At 41.6% G+C, this 25,363-nt stretch overlaps 1 protein-coding gene across 1 annotated transcript; it reads right to left on the bottom strand.

Annotated features, from left to right (window-relative positions):
- Nucleotides 1–11,553: 11,553 nt before the first annotated feature.
- LOC145820834 (uncharacterized) lies at nucleotides 11,554–13,822 on the bottom strand. Its single transcript, XM_082917377.1, has 3 exons — nucleotides 13,543–13,822; nucleotides 12,831–13,398; nucleotides 11,554–12,172 (listed from the first exon to the last, which is right to left on the bottom strand). The coding sequence occupies exons 1-3, from the start codon at nucleotides 13,820–13,822 to the stop codon at nucleotides 11,554–11,556; spliced, it is 1,467 nt and encodes a 488-aa protein (XP_082773503.1).
- Between the last annotated feature and the right edge of the window lie 11,541 nt (nucleotides 13,823–25,363).

Raw genomic sequence — 25,363 nt, forward strand, 5'->3', positions numbered from 1 at the left:
ATGCACGTTCCAATTGCATTGTTATGCACCCACTTCACTAGCATTGTTATGCTCATTCATTGCATTGATTTTGCACATCTATCTAGCATTGTCATGCTCATTACTTGCATTGTTATGCACCTTTTCACTTGTAATTATCATTCTTTCTCCTCGCGCGTGCGACGGGTCAAACCTTCTCTGGTTACGAGCATTTGGAATACGTTTCAATGCTCACACCATTCCGAAACACCGGGATACGTCCCTATGTTTCTCTCTCTTTTCGAAACACCGGGATACGTCCCTATGTTTCTCTCTCATTCTGAAACACCGGGATACGTCCCTATGTTTCTCTCTCTTTTCGAAACACCGGGATACGTCCCTATGTTTCTCCTTCCATTTCGAAACAATAGGATACGTCCCTATGTTTCTCTCACCACTCTGAAACACCGGGATACTGTAGACGCGCCCGCGTGGGCCTCGCTACGGTTCGGACTCGATTTGTGTCACGGTTCTAAATCTGAACCAAAGAGTCCAAATCTGGCAAATCGTTTTGAGAAATAGATTTTTGAAAAAGTAGTGCGAAACATGGACTGCTTTGCCAGATACAGAGTCGCCACCTAAATATTTTTTATGGGAGAATTTAGGAAACCCTGACTCGGTGCCGAAGGCCACATGTCCGTCATCACCGGAGTTGTCTCGGCTCGGGAGCTTGGGTACGATCGGGGAAGGTCAGCTATGAGCACCCCCTTTCGCCCGGTCCGAAGACCGGCCTCTACTAACCGTGATATCCGGTTTCGAAAACGTTTATGTATTCTTAATCCAATTATTAGCCTAAGATTACTATGTTATGCGCGCAACAAACAAGTATAGACCAAATTGCCTAAATTGGAACAAAACATTCTATGTTCATTTTGAAAATGGTTTGCTACTCGCAAGTAGGCTAAAATGCAGGTTTTGCCACCCTCAAGTGGGCTTTTTAGAAAAGACGGTTTTGCCACTATCTAGTGGGCTTGAAACAAATATAGTTTTAACGCATTACCCCAATTTAAGCAGTTTGACCTCCACCCACAGGCATTCAAGCAACTTATCTCATGTAAACACTTAGCCGCATGGCAAGCATACTTTTATGGCAACATTCACACGCATATTGGATGCTAAAGCATAACCACTTACATTGTACTCCGTGCCAAAACAATAAACTAGTTAGCAAATGTGCGTGTCCTAGTTCATGTTATTTTGCCTAATGCAACACATACAAGATGCAATTTTAGTTAGGCTCGGTTATCCTAAATATGGCATATGATATGCAACCAACTGTTTCATGTATTCAATTTTGGAATTTGAAAATACGAATGCGGTTAGTATGATGTACCGAGCCCGGTGCATGCCAACAGATGCATGAATGCACGCATGCATATCATAAGGTATGCTAATCTCAAAAATGCCCTAATCTACCATTATAAGTAGATAAATAAAAGGGAAGAAAGAAATGGGGATTGGAAGACATACACACACTCACCCACACTTATTACATGTTTACCCTCACTCAGAGGGTTCGAATTAATATTACAGTCCCAAAAATAATGAACAAACAAAATTATTACAAAATTTCTCTAATTAATTAAAAGAAAGGAAGCAAAAGGAAAGAAGAGGGTGGCCACAGCCTCTGCCTCGGGGTGCGCGGATGATGCATGCTCGAATCCGTCCTGCCCGGAAAACCCGTACTATACTCTTGTCGCCTCTGTTTGTACTGCCTTGTCTTTCTGAAAATTGCTAAAGTACTGGAACAAGCTCCTTGCATCCTGCAGAGCACCACCGGCCAGACAGAATTGCCACCGGCACTTCAAAATTCCCATCGGCACTTTATTGGATTCATCGGCATTCCCGATAGTGCCGGTCGGCACTAAATTCTGCCGGTCGGCAGAAACTTCCTGCAGAAGACAATTTGATAGCAAACAGAGAACAGACAGTGCATAGCATGGAGTTTTTGGACACATGTAAGCATGGTCCTACTTCTTATCATATTTTGGACTCAAAGAAGCATGACTTTCGATCCTTGAACCACCAATGGTACATGGTGGGTCAAAAGATCGAATTTGCCATTTGATATGAAAATGTATGCAACAAACAACATGAAAACCGGGGCCTTGTCAAGATGGAGTCAAAGGTCCCGATGACCGGGAATCGAGGCACATTGCATCACTTGAAGTATGAATGGTCCTTGATTCCCACACTTAGTTTGACACCCCAAACCAAGTAAATGCAATGCATGTAATGCTCAACAAGGCTCAAATGTATCATGCCATCAAGATGTAAAGCACAACAAGCACTATGCAACCAACATGATAAATGTATAATATCAAGCATACAAGGTACAAACATGATATAAACATGGACCAAATTGACTATGGGATTGATGTGCTACAAAGCTTAATGGAACAACTATGCAACAAACGTGGAGCAAAGATGCAAGAGGGCTTAAAATGGCAAAGGGGCAGGCCCTCACCCTTCTCAAAACAGTGGCCAAGAGTGCTCAAAATGATAGACAATCAACTCATGTTAACAAGCAAACTCATGGTCCCAAAGCTAAGGCGCACAAAGACACAACTTACCCCCACCAACACGACCTCTCATGGCATGATCAAAGCCAAGCAAAAACAGAATTTGTGCATGCAAAATAGGACCCCAAGACTCCTAATATGGCAGCTAAAACATCCCCCATAAAGCATATGCACTAAGGCTCATTCTTAGGCATAAGAGGACACACCCCCAAGGCATTAAAGAGGCCATGCATGCACACATACAAGCATGATTCTTGGGCTAAAATGTTGTCCTTAGATGATGTTGAATCATGAAGGTTAGTCACAAACATACATATTAGAGGTCAACATGCTCAAAGCTTTTAAGCTAAAATACAAAGCAACCTTAACACACATGTCAAGCATAACTAAATGGATAACCAACAAACCTTAAGCATGGAAAAACAACACTAAGAACTTCATGGAACTAAACCAATTCTCACAAGAATCATGGCCTAATCATGATATGTATTTCTAAGCAAGATGGAGCAATACAAAGCAAATATTACAAGCATACAAAGAGGCCCAAATCCGACCAAAAACAGAGGTTATATATGACCTAAGATGCCTAAAAAAATGCTGGAATGAAGCCAAGAAACATCAAGCACACATGCTACCCTCTTGAGCCCCAAAAGCAAGGAAACAAAACCATAAAGGGAGAGGGGTGTCCCTCCCCTATGCAAGACTTCAAACCAACTTTTTGACACTAAAATACACTGATTTTTAGTGATGAAAAGATCAAAGTGCTGAAGTGAACAAAACCTTAACAAAGAGGCACCAAAATAGACCAAACAAGGCCTATGAGGATGAGTTTGCACTCTAACCACAAAGTGACCTTAATGAAAGTGCTAGAGCAGGAAAATATGAGCCTTTTTTATGTTATACACAAGAGCCAAAACAATAAACAAAATAGGTAGAAAACCAATGCAAGTTTGGGGAATAAAAGGGAAGATGCTCACCCTTGAAGAACCCTTGAAGAACAAATGGTCTAGCCTCCTTCTTTGGATCAAAACCAGTCCAAAACTCAAGAAACAACTCCTCCAAGTCCCTCAACCTCGGAATAAGGTGTAATGGTGTGTGTAATGGTGCAAAAGTAAGGTAAAACACACCTTTTGGGCCAAGAAACACACACAAGAAGGAAGAGAGAGAGAGAGGTATAGAGATAATATGTATCTATATCTCTAAAGGCTGATTTTTGCTTCTGTTTTTCTAACCTAGAACCAAGAGGAAAGCCTCTCTCTTATAGGACTCCCTCTTGCAAAGCTTATTCAACAAGCTTGGCTAGAGGGAAATCCCTCCATACACGTGTATGGAGGGGAAAGGAGTTGGTGCCAGCTATCACAGCTGGCACAAAATATCTCCATAAAGTGGAGGAACAGTGGTCGGCTGCCCAAAAATGCTATTTCGGCAAAAAACAGTGCCGACCGGCAACAAATTATGCCGACCGGCAATAAAGTGTGCCGACCGGCAAACAAAATTGCCGATGGAAGAAAAAGACCAGCCGGTGGCCTCCAGCCACTGCCGGTGGTGTATGAGGATGTCTCACAAGGCATTCCCTGCCCCTCTAAGGCAAAACAAAAGTGTTTGGTGCAAAACCAGACACTAAACAGTCGAGTTCGGGGATCCTGAGGCAAGGCGCGCGAGCCGAGACCTCCGGGAACTCCAAACGAACACAATCATGGATGATCACCGAGCGTTCAAACGGTGACGTCCAAGTCTTGAGGACGGTCAAAAATGGGGTGTCTACAGATACATCCCTACGTGTCATTCCTCCTTTTCCGAGACACTGGATACGTCCTTATGTTTCTCTCCCTTTTCCGAAACACCGAGATACGTCCCTACGTTTCTTTCTCCTTTTCTGAAACACCGGGATACGTCCCTATGTTTCTTCTCCTTTGTCGAAACCTTTGGGATACGTCCCTATCCTTGGGATGCGTCCCTAACCTTTGGGATACATCCCTAATCCTTGGGATACATCCCTAATCCTTTGGGATACGTCCCTAACCCTTGGGATACGTCCCTAATCCTCGGGATGCGTCCCTAATCCTCGGGATATGTCCCTTTGTCTCTTCCTCTCCGGTTAAAAGCGTTCGGAATACGTTCCAAAGCTCACACCATTCCGAAACACCGGGATATGTCCCTATGTTTCTCCCTGTCCCATTTCCCCACACGATTTCAGTGTGTTTGGAATTCATTTTAGGTTGCATTGTCATGCACACCTCTTCACTTGCGTTGTCACGCACATTCCACTTGCATTGTTTTATCAAACCGGCTTCGCGGAAGCGTATAAGTCCAATTACAAATCGGCTTTGCGTAGCATATAAGTCCAATGTTCAAACTGGCTTCGCGTGGCATATAAGTCCAATTATCAAAGTCTTCCTGCATATCATTTGCATCCTGCCCCTGAACTACGCTGGTTTGATTCCTTGCAAAAGGATACGTAGGCAGCCTGTGGGCACAACCATTTGTTTATCGGTATTTTGTTTGTTTGTCCAAGTCTTCGGCCTTGTCAAAAATGGGTTGTCTCTGGGCTTTGACATTCACTCCCGTCATTGTTATGACTTTCGAGTTCTGTCAAAGAGGGGCAACTGTAGACAACCCATTTTTGACCGCCCTTAAGACTTGGGCGTTACTGATGGTTTACTTGGTGGAGACAGGTGTGCAGGGGAAATGTTCAGTTTCTTCGGCAAGGAGAGAGGCAAATCCTTCAAAACACTTTGTTTAGGGGTTTGGAGTTGAAAAAGAGAGGAAAGGAGAGGAGAAAACTAGTCTGGGAGAAGTTCGGCATGAATCCGGGTAGAAGCGAGTCGAGCAGCCCTCGCTGAATCAGGCTTATCTGTCTGTACACTTGGAGTTTAGCTATGAGGTCACCACCGTTGGAAAGCTAACTTCCGGGGCTTCAATTTGGACACCCACCGGCCATTTTTTGACCTTGGCAGCACCTATCGGCAATCTATTTATCCGGCCGGCAATTTATTGTGCTGGCCGGCAATTTTTGCTGGCCGACGACCTTCCGGAGTATTCTACAGATTTAGTGGATTCCAGCTGTGCCAGCTGGAGTGCACAGACTCGATCCCCCATGCACATGTGTGGTTGTTTTGCACCTTGTGAGTCTTTGAACCCCCTAACCTTCTAGAAGCTTGAACCCTTTGGCCAAGCTTCTTGGAGAAGCTTGGCCAGCTGTTTTAGCTTCCTCTAGAAGCCTTGCACCCCCCTTGAACCCCTTTGACCCTTTCCCTTTACTTAGCTTGTATGTTAAGTGCTTCCCTTGCCTTATATAAGCACCATTCCTCTCCCTTTGTCTAGGTTGGAGGTTTTGAACAAAAAACCAGAGATATATAGATATATCTGATATATACATACATATATCCCTTCATCTCTCACTATATCTCTCCCATTCAACCATCAAACACCCTTGTTCTTGGGCCATTTCTTCATCAAATCATAGCACAAGGCATCCTTACTCCATTGCAGAAACTTGAGGCTGTTCTTTAGAGCTTAGGAGCACCTAAACTTGGTCCAAGAGGTGCTGGTTTGCTGGTCTTCAAGGGTGAGTCCTCCTCTTCCCTTTTCTAGTCTTTTCTTGCTTCATATCTAAGCCATAGTTGCTTGCATTTTTGGGCTCCGACCCAAACTGTAAATCATCATATTTTGTGGTCCCCTTCATGTTTGATTGAGGACCTCTTGCTTTTTGAGGATAGTAGCTTGCACTTGCTTCATTACCCCTCTTAAATGCCATTATCTTGCATGCTATTCTTGGCCTATACGTGATCTGTTTTGGAGCATTATGTAAAATGTAAATAGGCTTATTTTGAGGCCCTCTTCAACATTGAAGAAGGGCTCAACACTGTTTGGGACCTCCATGCTATACTTGCCCTTATATTCTCTTTCGGGTCCCATTTTTGCATGCGTTGGCAGCCCCTGATGTTGCTGTTTTTGGACTTTAGTCCGAACTAAAAACAGCCATATTTTGACCCCCTTGTCATGTTTAATTAAGGGTCTTTGGCTGTTTGATGAATGGTTTGTATGCTTGCTTCTTTGGCCACCTTTTGGCCCATTTCTTGCATAAGAGCTTAGCCACACCTATGTTTGTTTTTTGGGTTTTTTACAGTGCTGTAAATGTGCATATTTTGGGCCCCTCTTCAATGTTGTTGAAGGCCCCTAACCTGTTTGGAGTCAGCAGCTGTGAGTCGTTTCATAATCTCATATTTAGGGTCATTTTTGCATACTAGTTTTGCCCTATTTATGTTTGCTGTTTGGCCATGCTTTGAACTGGAAAAATGCTTCTTTTGGGGCTGCCTTGCTACTGTCTATTCATTGCATGTCCATATTGTGCATGTCCATATTGTGCATGTTTGGTATAGCTATAGGCCATTTTCGGGTGCCAAAATTCATGTTTCGGGACTATTCCATGCATCGGGTGTACTTTCGCCTCATTTCGGGGCTGTTTTCCCCCACATTTTAGTGCTGAAATCCCATTGGCATGTTTGCATATCATTTTCCATGCCATTGCATTGCATATGCCATTGCCTCGATTTGCGTGCCCGTGTGCACGCATTTCGAGGCACTTCATTTTCATCTTATGGCCTCCTATGTGAGTGTGGCTGAGGTCCACTTGTATTGGTGTAAGCCCATCTTGCATTGTGTATGCCATGTTTCAATGCGTTGCGCATGTTATGTTGTTAGCATTGTGTATGCCATGTAGTTGCATAGCATGCTTGTATTCTTGTTTGCATACCTAGGTTGCATTGCATTGGCATGCATGCCTTGCCTCTTGATCATGTGATAGAGGTTAGGCTTTATGTGTTTGTTTGGTTTGCATGACATTTGAAATCAAAGCGCATACTTGGTTTCTTGGACCATCACGCATCGAAATGCGCAATTGGTGGTCCGAGAATCAAGGAACATCCCCCTTTGAGTCAAAAGCATGATAAGGGATGTGTTGGTGCACACATTTGCTTGGAATTTCATGCCATACACTGTCTGTCCTTTGTTGCTGTCAAAACTGTCTTCTGTAGGAAGTTTCTGCCGACCGGCAACATTCAGTGCCGACCGGCCATTTATTAAGTGCCGATAGTTTTATCTCCAGCCGATGGATATTGTACACGGCCGGTGGCCATCCCTCCCAGTCGATGATGTTCTGAAATGCTCAGAGAAGGTTCTCTGGGACTTTGACAAGTTTTCAGAGAAGAAAAGGCAGTGAAAACAGAGGCAGTAGTGCTATGGTAGCGAGTTTCCGGGCGATATGGGTCAAGCATGCATCATTCGCGCATCCCGAGGCGGGGGCCGTGGCCACCTTCCCTTTGCATTTAATTTATTGATTAAATAGGAATTCTGTAAAAATTAATTAAGTAGTTAGTTATTTATTTGGACTGTAATATTTATTCGGTCCCTCCGAGTGAGGGCGTATTTCTAATAAGTGTGGGTGCGTGTGTGTATGTCTTCTAACCCCCACTTCTTTCTCCCTTTTATTTACCTACCTATGATGGTAGACTAGGGCATATTTAAATTAGCATAACAGTATGATAGCATGCGTGCATCCATACATTTGTCTTGCATGCACCAGGCTCGGCGCATCATGCTAACAGCATTAGCATTTCAAATCTAACTTGAATACATGCTACCTGCGCATTTTCACATGTCATTCATAGACTAGCCGAGCCTACTCTAGTGACATTCCGTGTCCGTTGCATTAGGCATTTAAACATGGACTTGGATCTTGCATTGATTGCTAACGAGTTCTTTGTTTTGGCATGGAGTACGATGTAAGTATTTATGCTTTAGCATCCTTGCATGCGTGTGAGTGTTGCCATGATAGCATGATTACCATGAGGCTAGTTGCTTACGTGATATTACTGCTGGAATGCCTGTGGATGGAGGTCGAATTGCTTAAATTGGGATAACACATTAAAACTGTGAATTTTAAAGCCCACTAGATAGTGGCAAAACCATCTTTTCTAAAAGCCCACTTGAGGGTGGCAAAACCTGCATTTTAGCCTACTTGCGAGTAGCAAATCATTTTCAAAACAAACATGAAATGTTTTGTTCCAATTTAGGCGATTTGGTCTATACTTGTTTGCTGTGCGCATAACATAGTAATTCTAGGCTAATAACCAAATTAAGAACACATAAACGTTTTCAAAACAGAATATCACGGTTAGTAGAGGCCGGTCTTCGGATCGGGCGAGAGGGGGTGCTCATAGCTGACCTTCCCCGATCGTACCCAAGTTCCCGAGCCGAGGCAACTTTGGTGATGACGGACACGTGGCCTTTGGCACCGAGTCAGGGTTTCCTAAATTCCCCCTTAATAAAATATTTAGGTGGTGACTCTGTATCTGGCAAAGCAGTCCATGTTTGGCCCTTCTTTCAAAATCTGTTTTCTCAAAACGATTTATCGGATTTGGACTCTTTGGTTCAGACTTAGAACCGTGACAAAATCGAGTCCGAACTGTAGTAGCGGAGGCCCCTCGCGGGACGCACCCTCCCGGCAGCGTTCGGGGACGTCTACAAGACCCAGCCCTATAATCGGGCACGTACAAAACTATGGAAGTTTAATACATTTAACCTTAGAAGGCTCATCAAAAAGTAAGCCAATGCTCTTAATAAACTTCACAAAATAAGTGGCCTCGTATCGTGCCTGGATACATGATGGTTGACAAAAGAAACTGGGCGTCATGGGTTAGGACTAACCACCTGGTTGGTTACCTACAGAAGCAAACATAACAGAGAGTGAGCCAGGCTCAGTGAATAGTAATACTTAAATAAAACGATTCTTAACTTGAAACATAATAGAGCATTGCATATGAAAATGCAGAGTTCAAATAGTTGGTCTCATTCTGTGCTAAGTACCTAACGGCCTTAGGCCTAATCTTGCAACATAAACATGATGGCTATAAGCCCTTAAGTATAATGGCATGAAGCCCTGGAAACATGATGGCTGGAAGCCCTTAAATATATGGCCTGAAGCCCTTATATAGCTTGGCATTACGCCCTTGGATAATTTGGCATTAAGCCCTTGAAACATACTTGTATGAACTCAAGAAGTGTCTCACACGGATTCTAGAGGTGGCTCACGTCGTAGAACTTAGTTCCGTGTAGCACTTTGTTTCATATCATAACAACTTATATTGAATGGCCATAGGCCCAGAGTCTTATAGAATGAAAGTATTTCATCTTTTCCATTTCTTTCTTTACATATCATAAAACAGTAACATAGTCACATATCGTGCGTGAACAAAATGCTAATGATAATCATTAGCTAATGTAAAGTGTACAATGGTACTACTACTCACAGTGTTGCAATGACGTGTTACTTCCTCCCGGAGTGTGTCCTGCACATATCCAAAACTTACACATTAGTTCATTGTTTTCTCATCAATTAACTTTCTGTTTCACTTCACTTCGAAGGCGTGTATAAGTATTAAAAAGGCATCAAACACATATTTCGACAATATTAAAGGATTCTATACGCAAAACGGAGCAGACAGTGTTTTTCAGCATGAGCCGCACGTGCAGCTGTGAGCCCCGCACGTGCGGTAAAATGCCCCGCACGTGCCTTTTAGACAGTAGCCAAGCCCCTATTTTTCACCATTTCCCGCACGTGCGGCCATGACTCCCGCACGTGCGGCAGCACCTCCCGCACGTGTGGCAATTCTGTCCAAAATTGTCCAAAAATTCTTGCAAAATCCCACCTTTTGGTGAACATGAATAAGGCTCAAAATAACTTTCATAATTGGTAAAACATGGCCCAAAATCATATAAATACAATGACAATTACATACATCAAACTAATATACTTTAGTTCAACATACACAAGTTCATGAGAGTTCTTTCTTTACATACCCATAAGTATACTTTGATATAAAGCCATGCCCACATATGTGGCGGACGGGCAACCCGGTAAGCTACCGGACCCACTCTTTCCAAAATCTGAAAGGGACCAACATATCGGGGTGCCAACTTACCCTTTTTCCCGAATTTTGGGTGTCCTTTCATCGGAGTAACCTTCACAAAGACATGACCATTCACTTCAAATTCCAAATCTCTTCGTCGGTTATCCGCATAGCTTTTCTGTCTACTTTGAGCAGTTTTCAATCTCTCCTGAATAATTTTAACCTTTTTAGTGGTCAAATGAACAATTGCAGGTCCGAGTAAGGATTTATCTCCAACTTCAGCCCAACAAACGGGAGAACGACATGGTCTTCCATACAGAGCTTCATAGGGTGCCATTTCAATACTTGAGTGGTAACTATTGTTGTATGCGAACTCTACCAATGGTAGGTGGGTTTCCCAACTTTCTTGAAAATCTAACACACACATTCGGAGCATATCCTCTAGAGTTTGTATCGTTCTTTCGGATTGACCGTCAGTCAGAGGATGGAATGTTATGCTAAACTTTAATTCTGTACCTATTGCTTCTTGTAAACTTTGCCAGAATCTAGAAACAAACTTTGGATCTCTATCTGATACAATTGAGACTGGAACGGCATGAAGCCTCACAATTTTGTTCACATAGAGTACCGCCAGTTTATCCGCATTGTACTGAGTCTTCACTGGTAGAAAATGGGCGGACTTAGTTAACTGGTCGACAATGTCCCATATAGAATTCATACCCCGAGGTGTCCGTGGTAACCCCACAACAAAATCCATGGTCAGATGTTCCCACTTCCATTCCGGGATTGGAAGGGGTTGTAATAATCCTGCTGGTCTTTGATGCTCTGCTTTCACTTGCTGACATTGCAAACACTTAGAGTCGAATTCCGCAATCTCCTTCTTCATGCTTGGCCACCAAAAGTTTTTTTTCAAATCCCGGTACATTTTAGTACTTCCCGGATGCATGGAAAATCTTGAGGCATGTGCTTCTTCCATCAATTTTCGTTTAAGCTCTAACACATTGGGGACGCATATTCGATTTTGAAATTTGAGTACCGAATCCACTAAACTGAACCCCGGTTTTGGTTTTGTTTCCAACTCATCACATACCTTCCTTAGCTTATCATCCTCCATTTTGATGTAACTTGATCTCTTCAAGTAAGGTCGGTTGAGCCATCACTGTCGCTAGTACTGCCTCCTGCCCACGTATCACAAACTCCACATTCATTCTATCCAATTCACTTACCAATTCCTTTTGCTCCGTAAACAAGTTGGCCAAATCTCCCATATTTTTCTGACTGAGCGCATCTGCAACCGTGTTGGCTTTACCAGGATGATAATGGATCTGTAAATCATAGTCTTTAATCAACTCTAACCACCGACGCTGCCGCATATTCAACTCCTTCTGGGTAAAAAGGTACTTTAGACTTTTGTGGTCGGTGTAAACTTCACAGGCAGTGCCATACAAATAGTGCTGCCATATTTTTAAAGCAAAAACTACCGCCGCGAGTTCAAGATCATGCGTGGGATAATTCTTTTCATGGGGTTTAAGCTGTCGTGAGGCATAGGCGATAACCCTTCCACCATGCATAAGCACGCACCCTAATCCTTTATGGAAGGCATCACTGTAAATTACAAACCCTTCGGTGCCAGACGGTAATGCCAGAACTGGAGTTGTGGTTAACTTCGTCTTCAATTCCTGGAAAGTAGATTCCTGCTCCTCTGACCATTCATGCAACTCCCTTTCAAGTCAGTTGTGTAAGTGGCACAGCAATTTTGGAAAAATCTTGAACAAATCTCCTGTAATAGCCAGCTAACCCCATAAAACTACACACTTCAGTCACATTGGTAGGAGTCGGCCAATTCACAATTGCCTCAATGTTGTGTGGATCAACAGAAACTCCTTCCTTTGTGATAATATGCCCCAGAAATGCCACCTCGAGTAGCCAGAATTCACATTTCTTTAGCTTTGCATACAATTTCTTTTCCCGGAGGGTTTGAAGAATTAAACGAAGATGGGTCTCACGAGCTTCCGCATTCTTTGAATAAATGAGAATATCGTCAATAAAGACCACCACAAATTCATCCAAATAGGACTTAAAGACGCGGTTCATCAAATTCATAAAGGCTACTGGGGCGTTAGTAACTCCAAAGGGCATAACCAAAAATTCATAATGACCGTACCGGGTTCGAAAAGCTGTCTTCTCAACATCATCAGCCTTGACCTTTAATTGATGGTATCCAGACTGTAAATCAATCTTAGAAAAGACTTGTGCCCCTTGAAGCTGATCAAATAGGTCATCGATTCTTGGTAATGGATACTTATTCTTGATTGTGACTTTGTTCAATTCCCTGTAATCGATACAAAGACGGAGTGTTCCATCCTTCTTCTTCACAAACAGAACTGGTGCACCCCACGGAGATACACTCAGATGGATGAATCCTTTGTCCAGTAAATCTTGCAACTGCATTTCCAATTCTTTCATCTCAACTGGTGACATTTTATACGGAGTCTTAGAAATGGGTTGAGTTCCTGGTGCTACTTCAATTGTAAACTCAATTTCACGGTCTAATAATTGCCCTGGTAATTCTTTTGGAAAGATGTCTGGAAATTCACAGACAACTAGGATCATGTCGGTATTCCCATTCACCACTTGCCCCTCTAGCACACTACATAAATACCCCTGACACCCTTTCTGAATTAATTTACAAGCCTTTGCTGCGGAAATCAAGTAAGGTGGAGAAGTCACTCCATGTCCCTGAAAGGTAGACTCTGATTGTCCCGGAGTGTGGAAACTGATTTGTTTAGTCAAACAATCTATAGTTACGCCATATTCACCCAACCAGTCCATTCCGAGAATAATATCAAAATAGGCCATATCAAGAGGTAACAGATTGGCATATACCCGGATACCCCCAAGTTGGAGTTCACAAGCAACATATACAGAAGCACAAATTATAGGGTCTCCTATAGGTCAAGACACACATAACACATAAGACAGTTTTTCTTTAGTTTTATCTAAATTAGGAGCAAATAGTTTCGACACAAAAGAGTGGGTGGAGCTAGAATCAAACAATACATGAGCGAAATGACCGTGAACAATAAATGTACCTAACACCACTGTTGCCGCATTTTGCACATCTCCGGAAACCAATGCGAACACCCTGCCTTGTCTCGCAGTATCTTTATTGTTCGTAGGTTTAGCAGTTGTCTTGGTGTTGGAAGTTGGTGCAGACCTCGCTGAACTTGTAGCGGTCCTATTATTACTCTGTTGATTTCTCTGAGGGCAATCCTTGATCAAATGACCCGTCTTACCACACTGAAAACAGGTTCCAGACTTCCGGTAGCACGTTCCACGATGCTTCTTCCCACATTCCGAACAAGTCGGCATTGAATCCTGACTAGGGGTAGAAGTATTTGAACTCCCTAAAGTCTGCTTCTTGCTTGGCGTAGTAGGTGACCCCTTCGACCATTGAGTATTTTGCCTCTTCCCTTTCCATTCCGAAATTCGACTCTAAGTAGTGAGATTCCCTTCCGCTATAACAGCCCTCTCCAACACATCAACGTAAGTGGGTAACTTCAACATGTTGACCTTATCCAGGATAGCGCTCCGCAATTCCCCTTCAAATTTACGCGCCTTCTTATAATCTGTGTCCACCATATGAGGTGCAAACCGAGCTAATTCTGCAAATTAGGCTTCGTATTCGGTGATGGTTTTGTTCCCTTGTCTGAGAGTTACGAATTCTGTTACCTTCTTATCCCGCATGCTTTGAGGGAAGTACTTATCATAAAACAATTCCAAGAATCGGTCCCATGTCAATCCTTGGTGTATAGTTCTCGTAAGCATCCACCATCTGCGTGCCTCATCCTCAAGAGTGAAGGCAGCCAGTTGCACCTTTTGAGCTTTTGTGCAGGGAAAGACTTCGAATAACTTCTCTATTCCCAACACCCACGCCTCAGCTTTCATTGGTTCTATTCCTCCTTTGAAGGATGGCGGTTTCATCTTTTTAAACTCCTTAGTAAGGGTGATAGTCCGGTCTTCAGCATGGAAATCTTGTACTGCCAGTGGAGGTACCGGTGGTGGCGGTGGTGGCGGTTGTTGTTGTGGCTGTTGCTATTGTTGCCGTAGGGTCTCCGCCATTTTCATAATCATTCTCTCCATTCTATCCAGCCGTGCAGAAGTAGCATCTTCTGCATCTTCTGTCCTTGTTCTCACCATTGCCTACACAATAATCATTTATATACAATAGACATATTTCAAAAGTGTTAGCATTTTCAGAGTGTACTTAACGTTGCCATCGCTCTTTCATATACTTTCAGGATGTCATGCAAGATGCCTAAAGCTTTTCTGGACACCCTAAAGCTCAATGGATCCGTGTGTGAGATAGCAACTCGTGCTTTGATACCACTGTCACGCCCCAAACTTGCCCCTAAATGTTCAGGCATGACCCATTCAGGAACAGACATATAATCTAGTATATATAACATATGGGGCCTTATCGGAAGCACAAAATAATAGAAGAATACTAAACCAAACAAGCTCCATTGAGCTACTTCTAATATGCCAGGATCTCATACATCACATACACCATAATAGGCAAATAAAGTTTAAAAACATACTTTAGCAGTACTTATGCGCAAACACATATACAGACCCAGCCCTATAATCGGGCATGTACAAAACAATGGAATTTATATACATTCAACCTTAGAAGGCTAACTAAAAAGTAAGCCAATCCTCTTAATAAACTTCACAAAATAAGTGGCCTCGTATAGTGCCTGGATACATGAAGGTTGACAAAAGAAATCGGGCGTCATGGGTTAGGACTGACCACCTGGTTGGTTACCTACAGAAGCAAACATAACAGAGAGTGAGCCAGGCTCAGTGAATAGTAATACTTAATAAAACGATGCTTAACTTGAAATATAATAGAGCAATGCATATGAAAATGCAGAGTTCACATAGTTAGTCTGATTCTGTGCTAAGTACCTAACGGCCTTAGGCCCAATCTTGCAACATAAACGTGATGGCTATAAGCCCTTGAGTATAATGGCATGAAGCCCTTGAAACATGATGGCTAGAAGCCCTTAAACATATGGCATGAAGCCCTTGAACATGGTGGCATGACGCCCTTAAATAGCTTGGCATTACGCCCTTGGGTAATTTGGCATTAAGCCCTTGAAACATACTTGTATGAACTCAAGAGGTGCCTCACACGGATTCTAGAGGTGGCTCACGTCGTAGCACTTAGTTCCGTGTAGCACTTTGTTTCATATCATAACAACTTATATTGAGTGGCTATAGGGCCAGAGTCTTACAAAATGAAAGTATTTCATCTTTTCCATTTCTTTCTTTACATATCATAAAACATTAACATAGTCACATATCATGCGTGAACAAAATGCTAATGATAACCATTAGCTAATGTAAAGCGTACAATGGTACTACTACTCACAGTGTTGTGATGACGTGTTACTTCCTCCCGGAGTGTGTCCTGCACACATCCAAAACTTACACATTAGTTCATTGTTTTCTCATCAATTAACTTTCTGTTTCACTTCACTTCGAAGGCGTGTATAAATATGAAAAAGGCATCGAATACATATTCTGACAATATTAGAGGATTCTACACACAAAACAAAGCAGACAGCGTCTTTCAGCATGAGCCGCACGTGCGGCAAGCTCTCCTGCACGTGCGGCAAAATGCCCCGCACGTGCCTATTAGACAGTAGCCAAGCCCCTGTTTTTCACCATTTCCCGCACGTGCGGCCAGGACTCCCACACGTGCGGCCATGACCCCCGCACGTGCAGCGATTCTGCCCAAAATTGTCCGAAAATTCTTGCAAAATCCCACCTTTTGGTGAACATGAATAAGGCTCAAAATAACTTTCATAATTGGTAAAACATGGCCCAAAATCATATAAATACAATGACAATTACATACATCAAACTAGTATACTTTAGTTCAACATACACAAGTCCATGAGAGTTCTTTCTTTACATACCCATAAGTATACTTTGATATAAAGCCATGCCCACATACTTGAGTTCAAAATAAGAAGATAAAGTATAACTTCTCCATGGTTAATTCCAATTGAATCAAACAACTAAGTAAGGTTATCTTGTCCATTAACTTCTTACACACATATAGAATCATAATTCCAACCCCTAAGTGACATGATCATGAGGGTATTTCACACAACTTAAGAAGAAGAAGAGTTATAGGGGTTAATTGAGATAGCCTTCTACATACCTTGTGCTTAAACTTCCTCAAATTCCCAACCTTTTTGATGATCTCCTTCCTCTACCCTTTAATTTCTCTCTCTCCTCATCTTCTCTCAGGAGATATATGGTTCCTAAGTCTTAAGGTCAATAAACTCTTATAAACATGTATATATATAAAGCTTGAATAGGGACGAAAATAGGGACGAAAATTAATCGTTTAAGCATCTCCAAATTGAAATTTCACAGAAGCGCTTAATATTACTTAAAAATTATGCTGATTACATATATGAAATCAATTTCGGATAATTAAGCCTCTAAGGCTTCCAATTTCTGATTTAAACATACTCGTGTAACAGGTACTTGTCTTGTTAAACAAATAGACTACCTTAAACATGCCTTAAGCATGGAGTTCACTTTCTTGACCATAATTTCTCATAGAATTTCACGATGAGCATTCAAAAGCCTAAAACAAGAACTAAGATTATATCAGAAAACTTATACGTGGGTTGGGTTATTACACTAATGCAAGAGAAATGGTAAGTAAACATCATAATTACATATCTGTCATCATCCAAGAGGGTACGAATAATGGTCCAAGTGTTCAAGCCCTAATGCATGAGAAATGGTAAGTAAACACCATAGGTACATATCTACCATCATGCAAGAGGGTCCGAATAAGTGTCTGAGTGTTCGAACCCTAATGCATGAGAATTGGTACATAAACACCATAATTACATATCTGCAATGATGCAAGAGGGTTCGAAAAAGGGTCCAAGTGTTCGCACCCTAATCCATGAGAAATGGAAAGTAAACACCGTAATTATATATCAGCCATCATGCAAGAGAATCCGAATAAGTGTCCGAGTGTTCAAACCCTAATGCATGAGACATGGAAAGTTAACAGCATAATTACATCAGGCATCATCCCATCATTCCGAGGCGGGGCTACGGCCACTTTCCTTCTGTATTTAATTTGTTAATTAATTAGAAGCTTTGTAATATTTAATTAGCTAGAGTAGTTAATTATTTGTTTAATTTGTATTATTCTTTTGGTCCCTCCGGGCGAGGGCAATTCGGTAATAAGTGTGCGTGAGTGTGTGTATGTCTTTCAACCCCACATCGTTCTCCCTTTCATTTACTAGCTTATGATGGTTAGATTAGGGCATGTTCTATTTAGCATACTTATGCTTCGCATGTTTGCATCATTTATCTGTATTGCATGCACCAGGCTTGGCGCATCATACTAACTGCATTTGAATTTCAATTCTAAGTTGAATACGTGTTAGCTGTAGCATCATCATATGCCATCTTAGAATAGCAGAGCCTATTGTAGTTGCATCTTGCATCTGTTGCATTAGCCATCTTAACATGAACTAGGATCATGCATTTGATTATTAACTAGTTTCTGTTTTGGCTTGGAGTACTAGGTAAGCATTTACGCTTTAGCATCCTTGCATGTGTGTGAGTGTTGCCATGATAGTATACTTACCATGAGGCTACGTGCTTATGTGATATATCTGCCTGAATGCTTGTGGGTGAAGGTGAGATTATCAGAATTGGAATAATGCATTGACTGTGAGGTTTAAGCCCACTAGATAGTGGCAAAATCATGTCTTCTAAGCCCACCCGAGGGTGGCAAAATCTACATTTTTAGCCTACTTGCGAGTAACAAACCGCTTTAAAAAACAAACATGAAACGTTTTGTTCCAATTCAGGCGATCTAGTCTATATTTGTATGCTGTACGCATCACATAGTAATTCTAGGCTAATAACCGGAATAAGAGTACATAATGTTTTAAAAAATCGATATCATGGTTAGTATAGGCCGATCTTTGATTGGGTGAGCGGGGGTGCTCATATCTGACCTTCCCCAATCGTACCCAAGTTTCCGAGCCGAGGCAACTTTGGTGATGACGGGCACGTGGCCTTAGGCAACGAATTAGGGTTTCCTAAATTCTCCCAAAATAAAATATTTAGGTGGCGACTCTGCATCTGGCAAAACAGTCCATGTTTGGCACTTCTTTCTAAAAATTTATTTTCCAAAACGATTTGCCGGATTTGGACTCTTTGACGATTCATCAGTTTTGCATTGCACTCTACGAGATTAGATACAGGACCGTGGCATTTGAGTCCGAGCTGTAGTGAGCCCAAATGAACAGATTGGGATTTCCCTCACGGGACGTTCGGGGACGTCTACAATGAGAAATGGAAAGTAAACAACATAATTACACATCTGCCATGATGCAAGAGGGTTCGAATAAGTGTCCGTGTGTTCGAACCCTAATGCATGAGAAATGGTAAGTAAACACGATAATTACATATATGCCATCATGAAAAAGGGTCCGAATAAGTGTCCGAGTGTTCGAACACTAATGCATGAGAAATGCAAAGTAAACACCATCATTACATATCTTTCATCATCCTAGATGGTTCAAATAAGGGTCTGAGTGTTCGAACCCGAATGCTTGAAAAATGGTAAGTAAACACCATATTTACATATCTGCCATCATGCAAGTGGATTTGAATATGTGTCCGATTGTTCGGAACCTAATGCAAGAGAAATGGTAAGTAAGCACGATAATTACATATCTGCCATCATGAAAGAGGGTCCAAATAAGTGTCCGAGTGTTCGAATCCTAATGCATGAGAATTGGTAAGTGAACACCACAATTGCATATCTGCTATGATGCAAGAGGGACCGAAAAAAGGTCCGAGTGTTCGAACCCTAATGCGTGAGAAATGGAAAGTAAACACCGTAATTACATATCTGCCATCATGCAAGAGAGTCCGTATAACTGTCCAAGTGTTCAAACCCTGACACATGAGAAATGGAAAGTAAATAGCACATTTACAAATCTGCCATGATGCAAGAGGGTCCGAAAAAGTATCCAAGTGTTCGAACCCAAATGCATGAGAAATGGTAAACAAACACCATAATTACGTATCTGCCATCATGCATTAGGATCCGAATAAGTGTCCGAGTGTTTGAACCCTAATGCATGAGAAATGGTAAGAAAACATCATATTTACATAAGTGCCATCATGCAAGAGGATCTGAATATGTATCCGAGTTCGAACCCTAATACGTGACAAATGGTAAGTAAACACCATAATTACATATCTGCCATCATGCAAGAGGGTCCGAATAAGTGTCCGAGTGTAGGAACTCTGATGCATGAGAAATGGAAAGTAAACATCATAATTACATATCTGCCATCAACCAAGAGGGTCCGAATAATGGTCCGAGTGTTCGAGCCTAACGCATGAGAAATGGTTAGTAAACATCGTAATTACATATCTGCCATCATGCAAGAGGGTCCAAATAAGTATCCGATTATTCGAACCCTAATGCATGAGAATTGGTAAGTAAACACCATAATTACATATCTGCTATGATGCAAGTGGGTCCAAGAAAGGGTCCGAGCGTTCGAACACTAATGCATGAGAAATGGAAAGTAAACACCGTAATTACATAACTGCCATCATGCAAGAGAGTACGAATAAGTGTCCGCGTGTTCAAATTTAATGCATGAGAAATGGAAAGTAAACAGCATAATTACATATCTGCCATGATGCAAGAGGGTCTGAATAAGTGTCCGTGTGTTAGAAACCTAATGCATGAGAAATGGTAAGTAAACACCATAATTGCACATCTGCCATTGTGTAAGAGGGTCCGAGTAAGTGTCCGAGTGTTCGAACCCTAATGCATAAGAAATGGAAAGTAAACACCATAATTACATATCTGCCATCATCTAAGACGGTCCGAATAAGGGTCTGAGTGTTCGAACCTGAATCCTTGAGAAATGGTAAGTAAACACCATATTTACATATCTGCCATCATGCAAGAGGATTTGAATATGCGTCCGATTGTTTGAACCCTAATCCATGAGAAATGGTAAGTAAACACCATAATTACATATCTGCCATCATGCAAGAGGGTTCGATTAGTGTCCGAGTGTTCGAACCCTAATGCATGAGAAATGGAAAGTAAGCACCATAATTACATATCTGTCATCATACAAGAGGGTCCGAATAAGTGTTCTAGTGTTCGAACCGTATTGCATGAGAAATGGTATGTAGACACCATAATTACATATCTACCGTCACGCAAGAGCGTCCGAATAAGTGTCCGAGTGTTCGAACCCTAATGCATGAGAAATGGTAAGTAAATACGATAATTACATATATATCATCATGCAAGAGAGTACGAATAAGTGGCCAAGTGTTCAAACCCTAATGCATGAGAACTGGAAAGTAAACACCATAATTACATATCAGCCATGATGAAAGGGGGTCCGAATAAGTGTCCGGGTGTTCGAACCCTAATGCCTGTGAAATGGTAAGTGAACAACATAATTACATGTCTGGCATCATCCAACGGAGTCCGAATAAGTGTCCGAGTGCTCAAACCCAAATGCATGAGAAATGGAAAGTAAACGCCATAATTACATATCTTCCTTCATGCAAGAGGGTCTGAATAAGTGTCCGAGTGTTCGAACCGTAATGCATGAGAAATGGTAAGAAAACAACATATTTACATGTATGCCATCGTGCAAGATGATCTGAATATGTGTCCGAGTGTTCGAACCCTACTGTATGACAAATGGTAAGTAAACAACATAATTACATATCTACCATCATGCAGGAGAATCCGAATTAGTGACCGAGTGTTCAAACCCTAATGCACGAGAAATGGAAAGTGAACACCATAATTAAATATCTGCCATGATGCAAGACGGTCCGAATAAGTGTCAGAGTGTTCGAACCCTAATGAATGAAAAATGGTAAGTAAACACCATAATTACATATCTGCCATCATGTAAGAGAGTCCGAATAAGTGTCAGAGTGTTCAAATCCAAATGCGTGAGAAATGAAAAGTAGACCCCATAATTACATATCTTCCATGATGCAAGACGGTCCTAATAAGTGTCAGAGTGTTCGAACCCTAGCACATCAGAAATGGAAAGTAAACACCAAAATCACATATCATAACGATACAAAAGGGTCTGAGTAAGTGTCCGAGTGTTCGAACCCAAATGCATGAGAATTGGCAAGTAAGAACCATAATTACATGTCTGCTATGATGCGAGAGGGACCGAAAAAGGGTCCGAGTGTTCGAATCCTAATGCATGAGAAAGGGAGAGTAAACATCATCATTACATATCTGCCATCATGCAAGAGAGTCTGAAAAAGAGTCCGAGTGTTGAAACCCTAATGCATGAGAAATGGAAAGTAAACAGCATCATTACATATCTGTCATGATGCAAGAGGGTCCGAATATGTGTTCGAGTGTTCGAACTCTAATGCATGAAGTAATTTCCTATCTGCCATCATGGAAGTGGGTCCGAATTAGTGTCCGGGTGTTCGACCGCTAACGCATGAGAATTGGTAAGTAAACACCATAATTACATATCTGATATGATGCAAGGGGGTCCGAAAAAAGGTCCGAGTGTTCGAACCCTAATGCATGAGATATAGAAAGTAAACACCGTAATTACATATCTGCCATCATGCAAGAGAGTCCGAATAAGTGTCTGAGTGTTCAAACCCAAATGCATGAGAAATGGAAAGTGAACCACATAATTACATATCTGCCGTGATGTAAGAGGGTCCGAATAAGTGTCCGTGTGTTCGAACCCAAATGCATGATAAATGGTAAGTGAACACCATAATTACATATTTGCCGCCATGCAAGAGGATCCAAATAAGTGTCCAAGGGTTTGAACCCTAATGCATGAGAAATGGAAATTGAACACCATAATTACATATCTGTCGTCATCCAAGAGGGTTCGAATAAGGGTCTTAGTGTTCGAACTCGAATGCTTGAGAAATGGTAAGTAAACACCATATTTACATATCTGCCATCATCCAAGGGGGTCCGAATAAGTGTCCGATTGTTCGGACCATAATGCATGAGAAATGGAAAGTAAACACCGTAATTACATATCTGCCATCATGCAAGAGAGTCCGAATAAATGTCCGAGTATTCAAATCCAAATGCATGAGAAATGGAAAGTAAACCATAATTACATATCTGCCGTGATGCAATAGGGTCCGAATAAGTGTCCGTGTGTTCAAACACTAATGCATGAGAAATGGTAAGCAAACACCATAATTACATATCTGCTGTCATGCAAGAGGATTCGAACAAGTGTCCGAGGGTTTGAACGCTGATGCATGAGAAATGGAAATTAAACACCATAATTACATATCTGCCGTCATCCGAGACGGTGCAAATAAGGGTCTTAGTGTTCGAACCCGAATGCTTGAGAAATGGTAAGTAAACACCATATTTACATATCTGCCATCATGTAAGAGGATTTGAATATGTGTCCGATAGTTCGAACACTAATGCATGAGAAGTGGTAAGTAAACAGCATAATTGCACATCTTCCATCACGCAAGAGGGTCCGAACAAGTGTCCAAGTGTTCGAACCCCAATGCATGAGAAATGGAAAGTAAACACCATAATTACATATCTGCCATCATCCAAGATGGTCCGAATAAGGGTCTGAGTGTTCGAACCCGAATGCTTGAGAAATTGTAAGCAAACACTATATTTACATATCTGCCATCATGCATGAGGATTTGAATATGTGTTTGATTGTTCGAACCCTAATGCATGAGAAATGATAAGTAAACACCATAAGTACATATCTGTCATCATGCAAGGGGGTCCGAATAAGTATCCGAGTGTTCAAACGGTAATGCATGAGAAATGGTAAGTAAACACCATAATTACATATCTGCCATCATCCAAGGGGGCCGAATAAGTGTCCAAGTGTTCGAACCGTAATGCATGAGAAATGGAAAGTAAACAGCATAATTACATATCTGTCATGATGCAAGAAGGTCCGAATATGTGTCCGAGTGTTCGAACCCTAATGCATGAGAAATGGTAAGTAAACACCGTCATTACATATCTGCCATCATGCAAGAGGGTCGAAATAATTGTCCGAGTGATCGAACGCTAATGAATGAGAAATGGTAAGTAAATACCATAATTACAAATCTGCCATCATCCAAGGGGGTCCGAATAAGTGTCCGATTGTTCGGACCATAATGCATGAGAAATGGAAAGTAAACACTGTAATTACATATCTGCCATCATGCAAGAGAGTCCGAATAAATGTCCGAGTATTCAAACCCAAATGCATGAGAAATGGAAAGTAAACCATAATTACATATCTGCCGTGATGCAATAGGGTCCGAATAAGTGTCCGTGTGTTCAAACACTAATGCATGAGAAATGGTAAGCAAACACCATAATTACATATCTGCCGTCATGCAAGAGGATTCGAACAAGTGTCCGAGGGTTCGAACCCTGATGCATGAAAAATGGAAATTAAACACCATAATTACATATCTGCCGTCATCCGAGACGGTGCAAATAAGTGTCTTAGTGCTCGAACCCGAATGCTTGAGAAATGGTAAGTAAACACCATATTTACATATCTGCCATCATGTAAGAGGATTTGAATATGTGTCCGATAGTTCGAACACTAATGCATGAGAAATGGTAAGTAAACACCATAATTGCACATCTGCCATCATGCAAGAGAGTCCGAACAAGTGTCCGAGTGTTCGAACCCTAATGCATGAGAAATGGAAAGTAAACACCATAATTACGTATCTGCCATCATCCAAGACAGTCCGAATAAGTGTCTGACTGTTCGAACCCGAATGCTTGAGAAATGGTAAGTAAACACTATATTTACATATCTGCCATCATGCAAGAGGATTTGAATATGTGTCCAATTGTTCGCACCCTAATGCATGAGAAATGATAAGTAAACACCATAATTAGATATCTGTCATCAAGCAAGGGGGTCCGAATAAGTATCCGAGTGTTCAAACCGTAATGCATGAGAAATGGTAAGTAAACACCCCAATTACATATCTACCATCATCCAAGAGGGCCGAATAAGTGTCCAAGTGTTCGAACCGTAATACATGAGAAATGGAAAGTAAACAGCATAATTACATATCATAAAGATGCAAAAGGGTTTGAACAAGTGTCCGAATGTTCGAACCCAAATGCATGAGAAATGATATGTAAACACCATCATTACATATCTGCAATCACGCAGGAGTGTCCGAATAAGTGTCCGAGTGTTCGAACCCTAATGCATGAGAAATGGTAAGTAAACACCATAATTACATATTTGCCATCCTGCCAGAGGGTCTGAATAATTGTCCGAGTGTTCGAACCCTAATGCATGCGAATTGGTAAGTAAACACCATAATTACATATCTGCCGTGATGCAAGAGGGTCTGAATAAGTGTCCATGTGTTCGAACCCTAATGCAAGGGAAAAGGTAAGTAAACACCCTAATTACATGTCTGCCGTAATGCAACAGAGTCCGAATAAGTGTCTGAGTGTTCAAGCCCAAATGCATGAGAAGTGGAAAGTAAACCATAATTACATATCTGTCGTGATGGAATAAGGTCCGAATAAGTGTCCGTGTGCTCAAACACTAATGCATGAGAAATGGTAAGCAAACACCACAATTACATATCTGTCGCCATGCAAGAGGATTCGAACAAGTGTCTGAGGGTTTGAACCCTGATGCATGAGAAATGGAAATTAAACACCATAATTACATATCTGCCGTTATCCGTGACGGTGCAAATAAGGATCTTAGTGTTCGAACCCGAATGCTTGAGAAATGGTAAGTAAACACCATATTTACATATCTTCCATCA

The sequence above is a fragment of the Camellia sinensis genome, chromosome 3 (genome assembly GCF_055761805.1).
Source record: "Camellia sinensis isolate YWXY chromosome 3, ASM5576180v1, whole genome shotgun sequence".
Classification (NCBI taxonomy): Eukaryota; Viridiplantae; Streptophyta; class Magnoliopsida; order Ericales; family Theaceae; genus Camellia; species Camellia sinensis.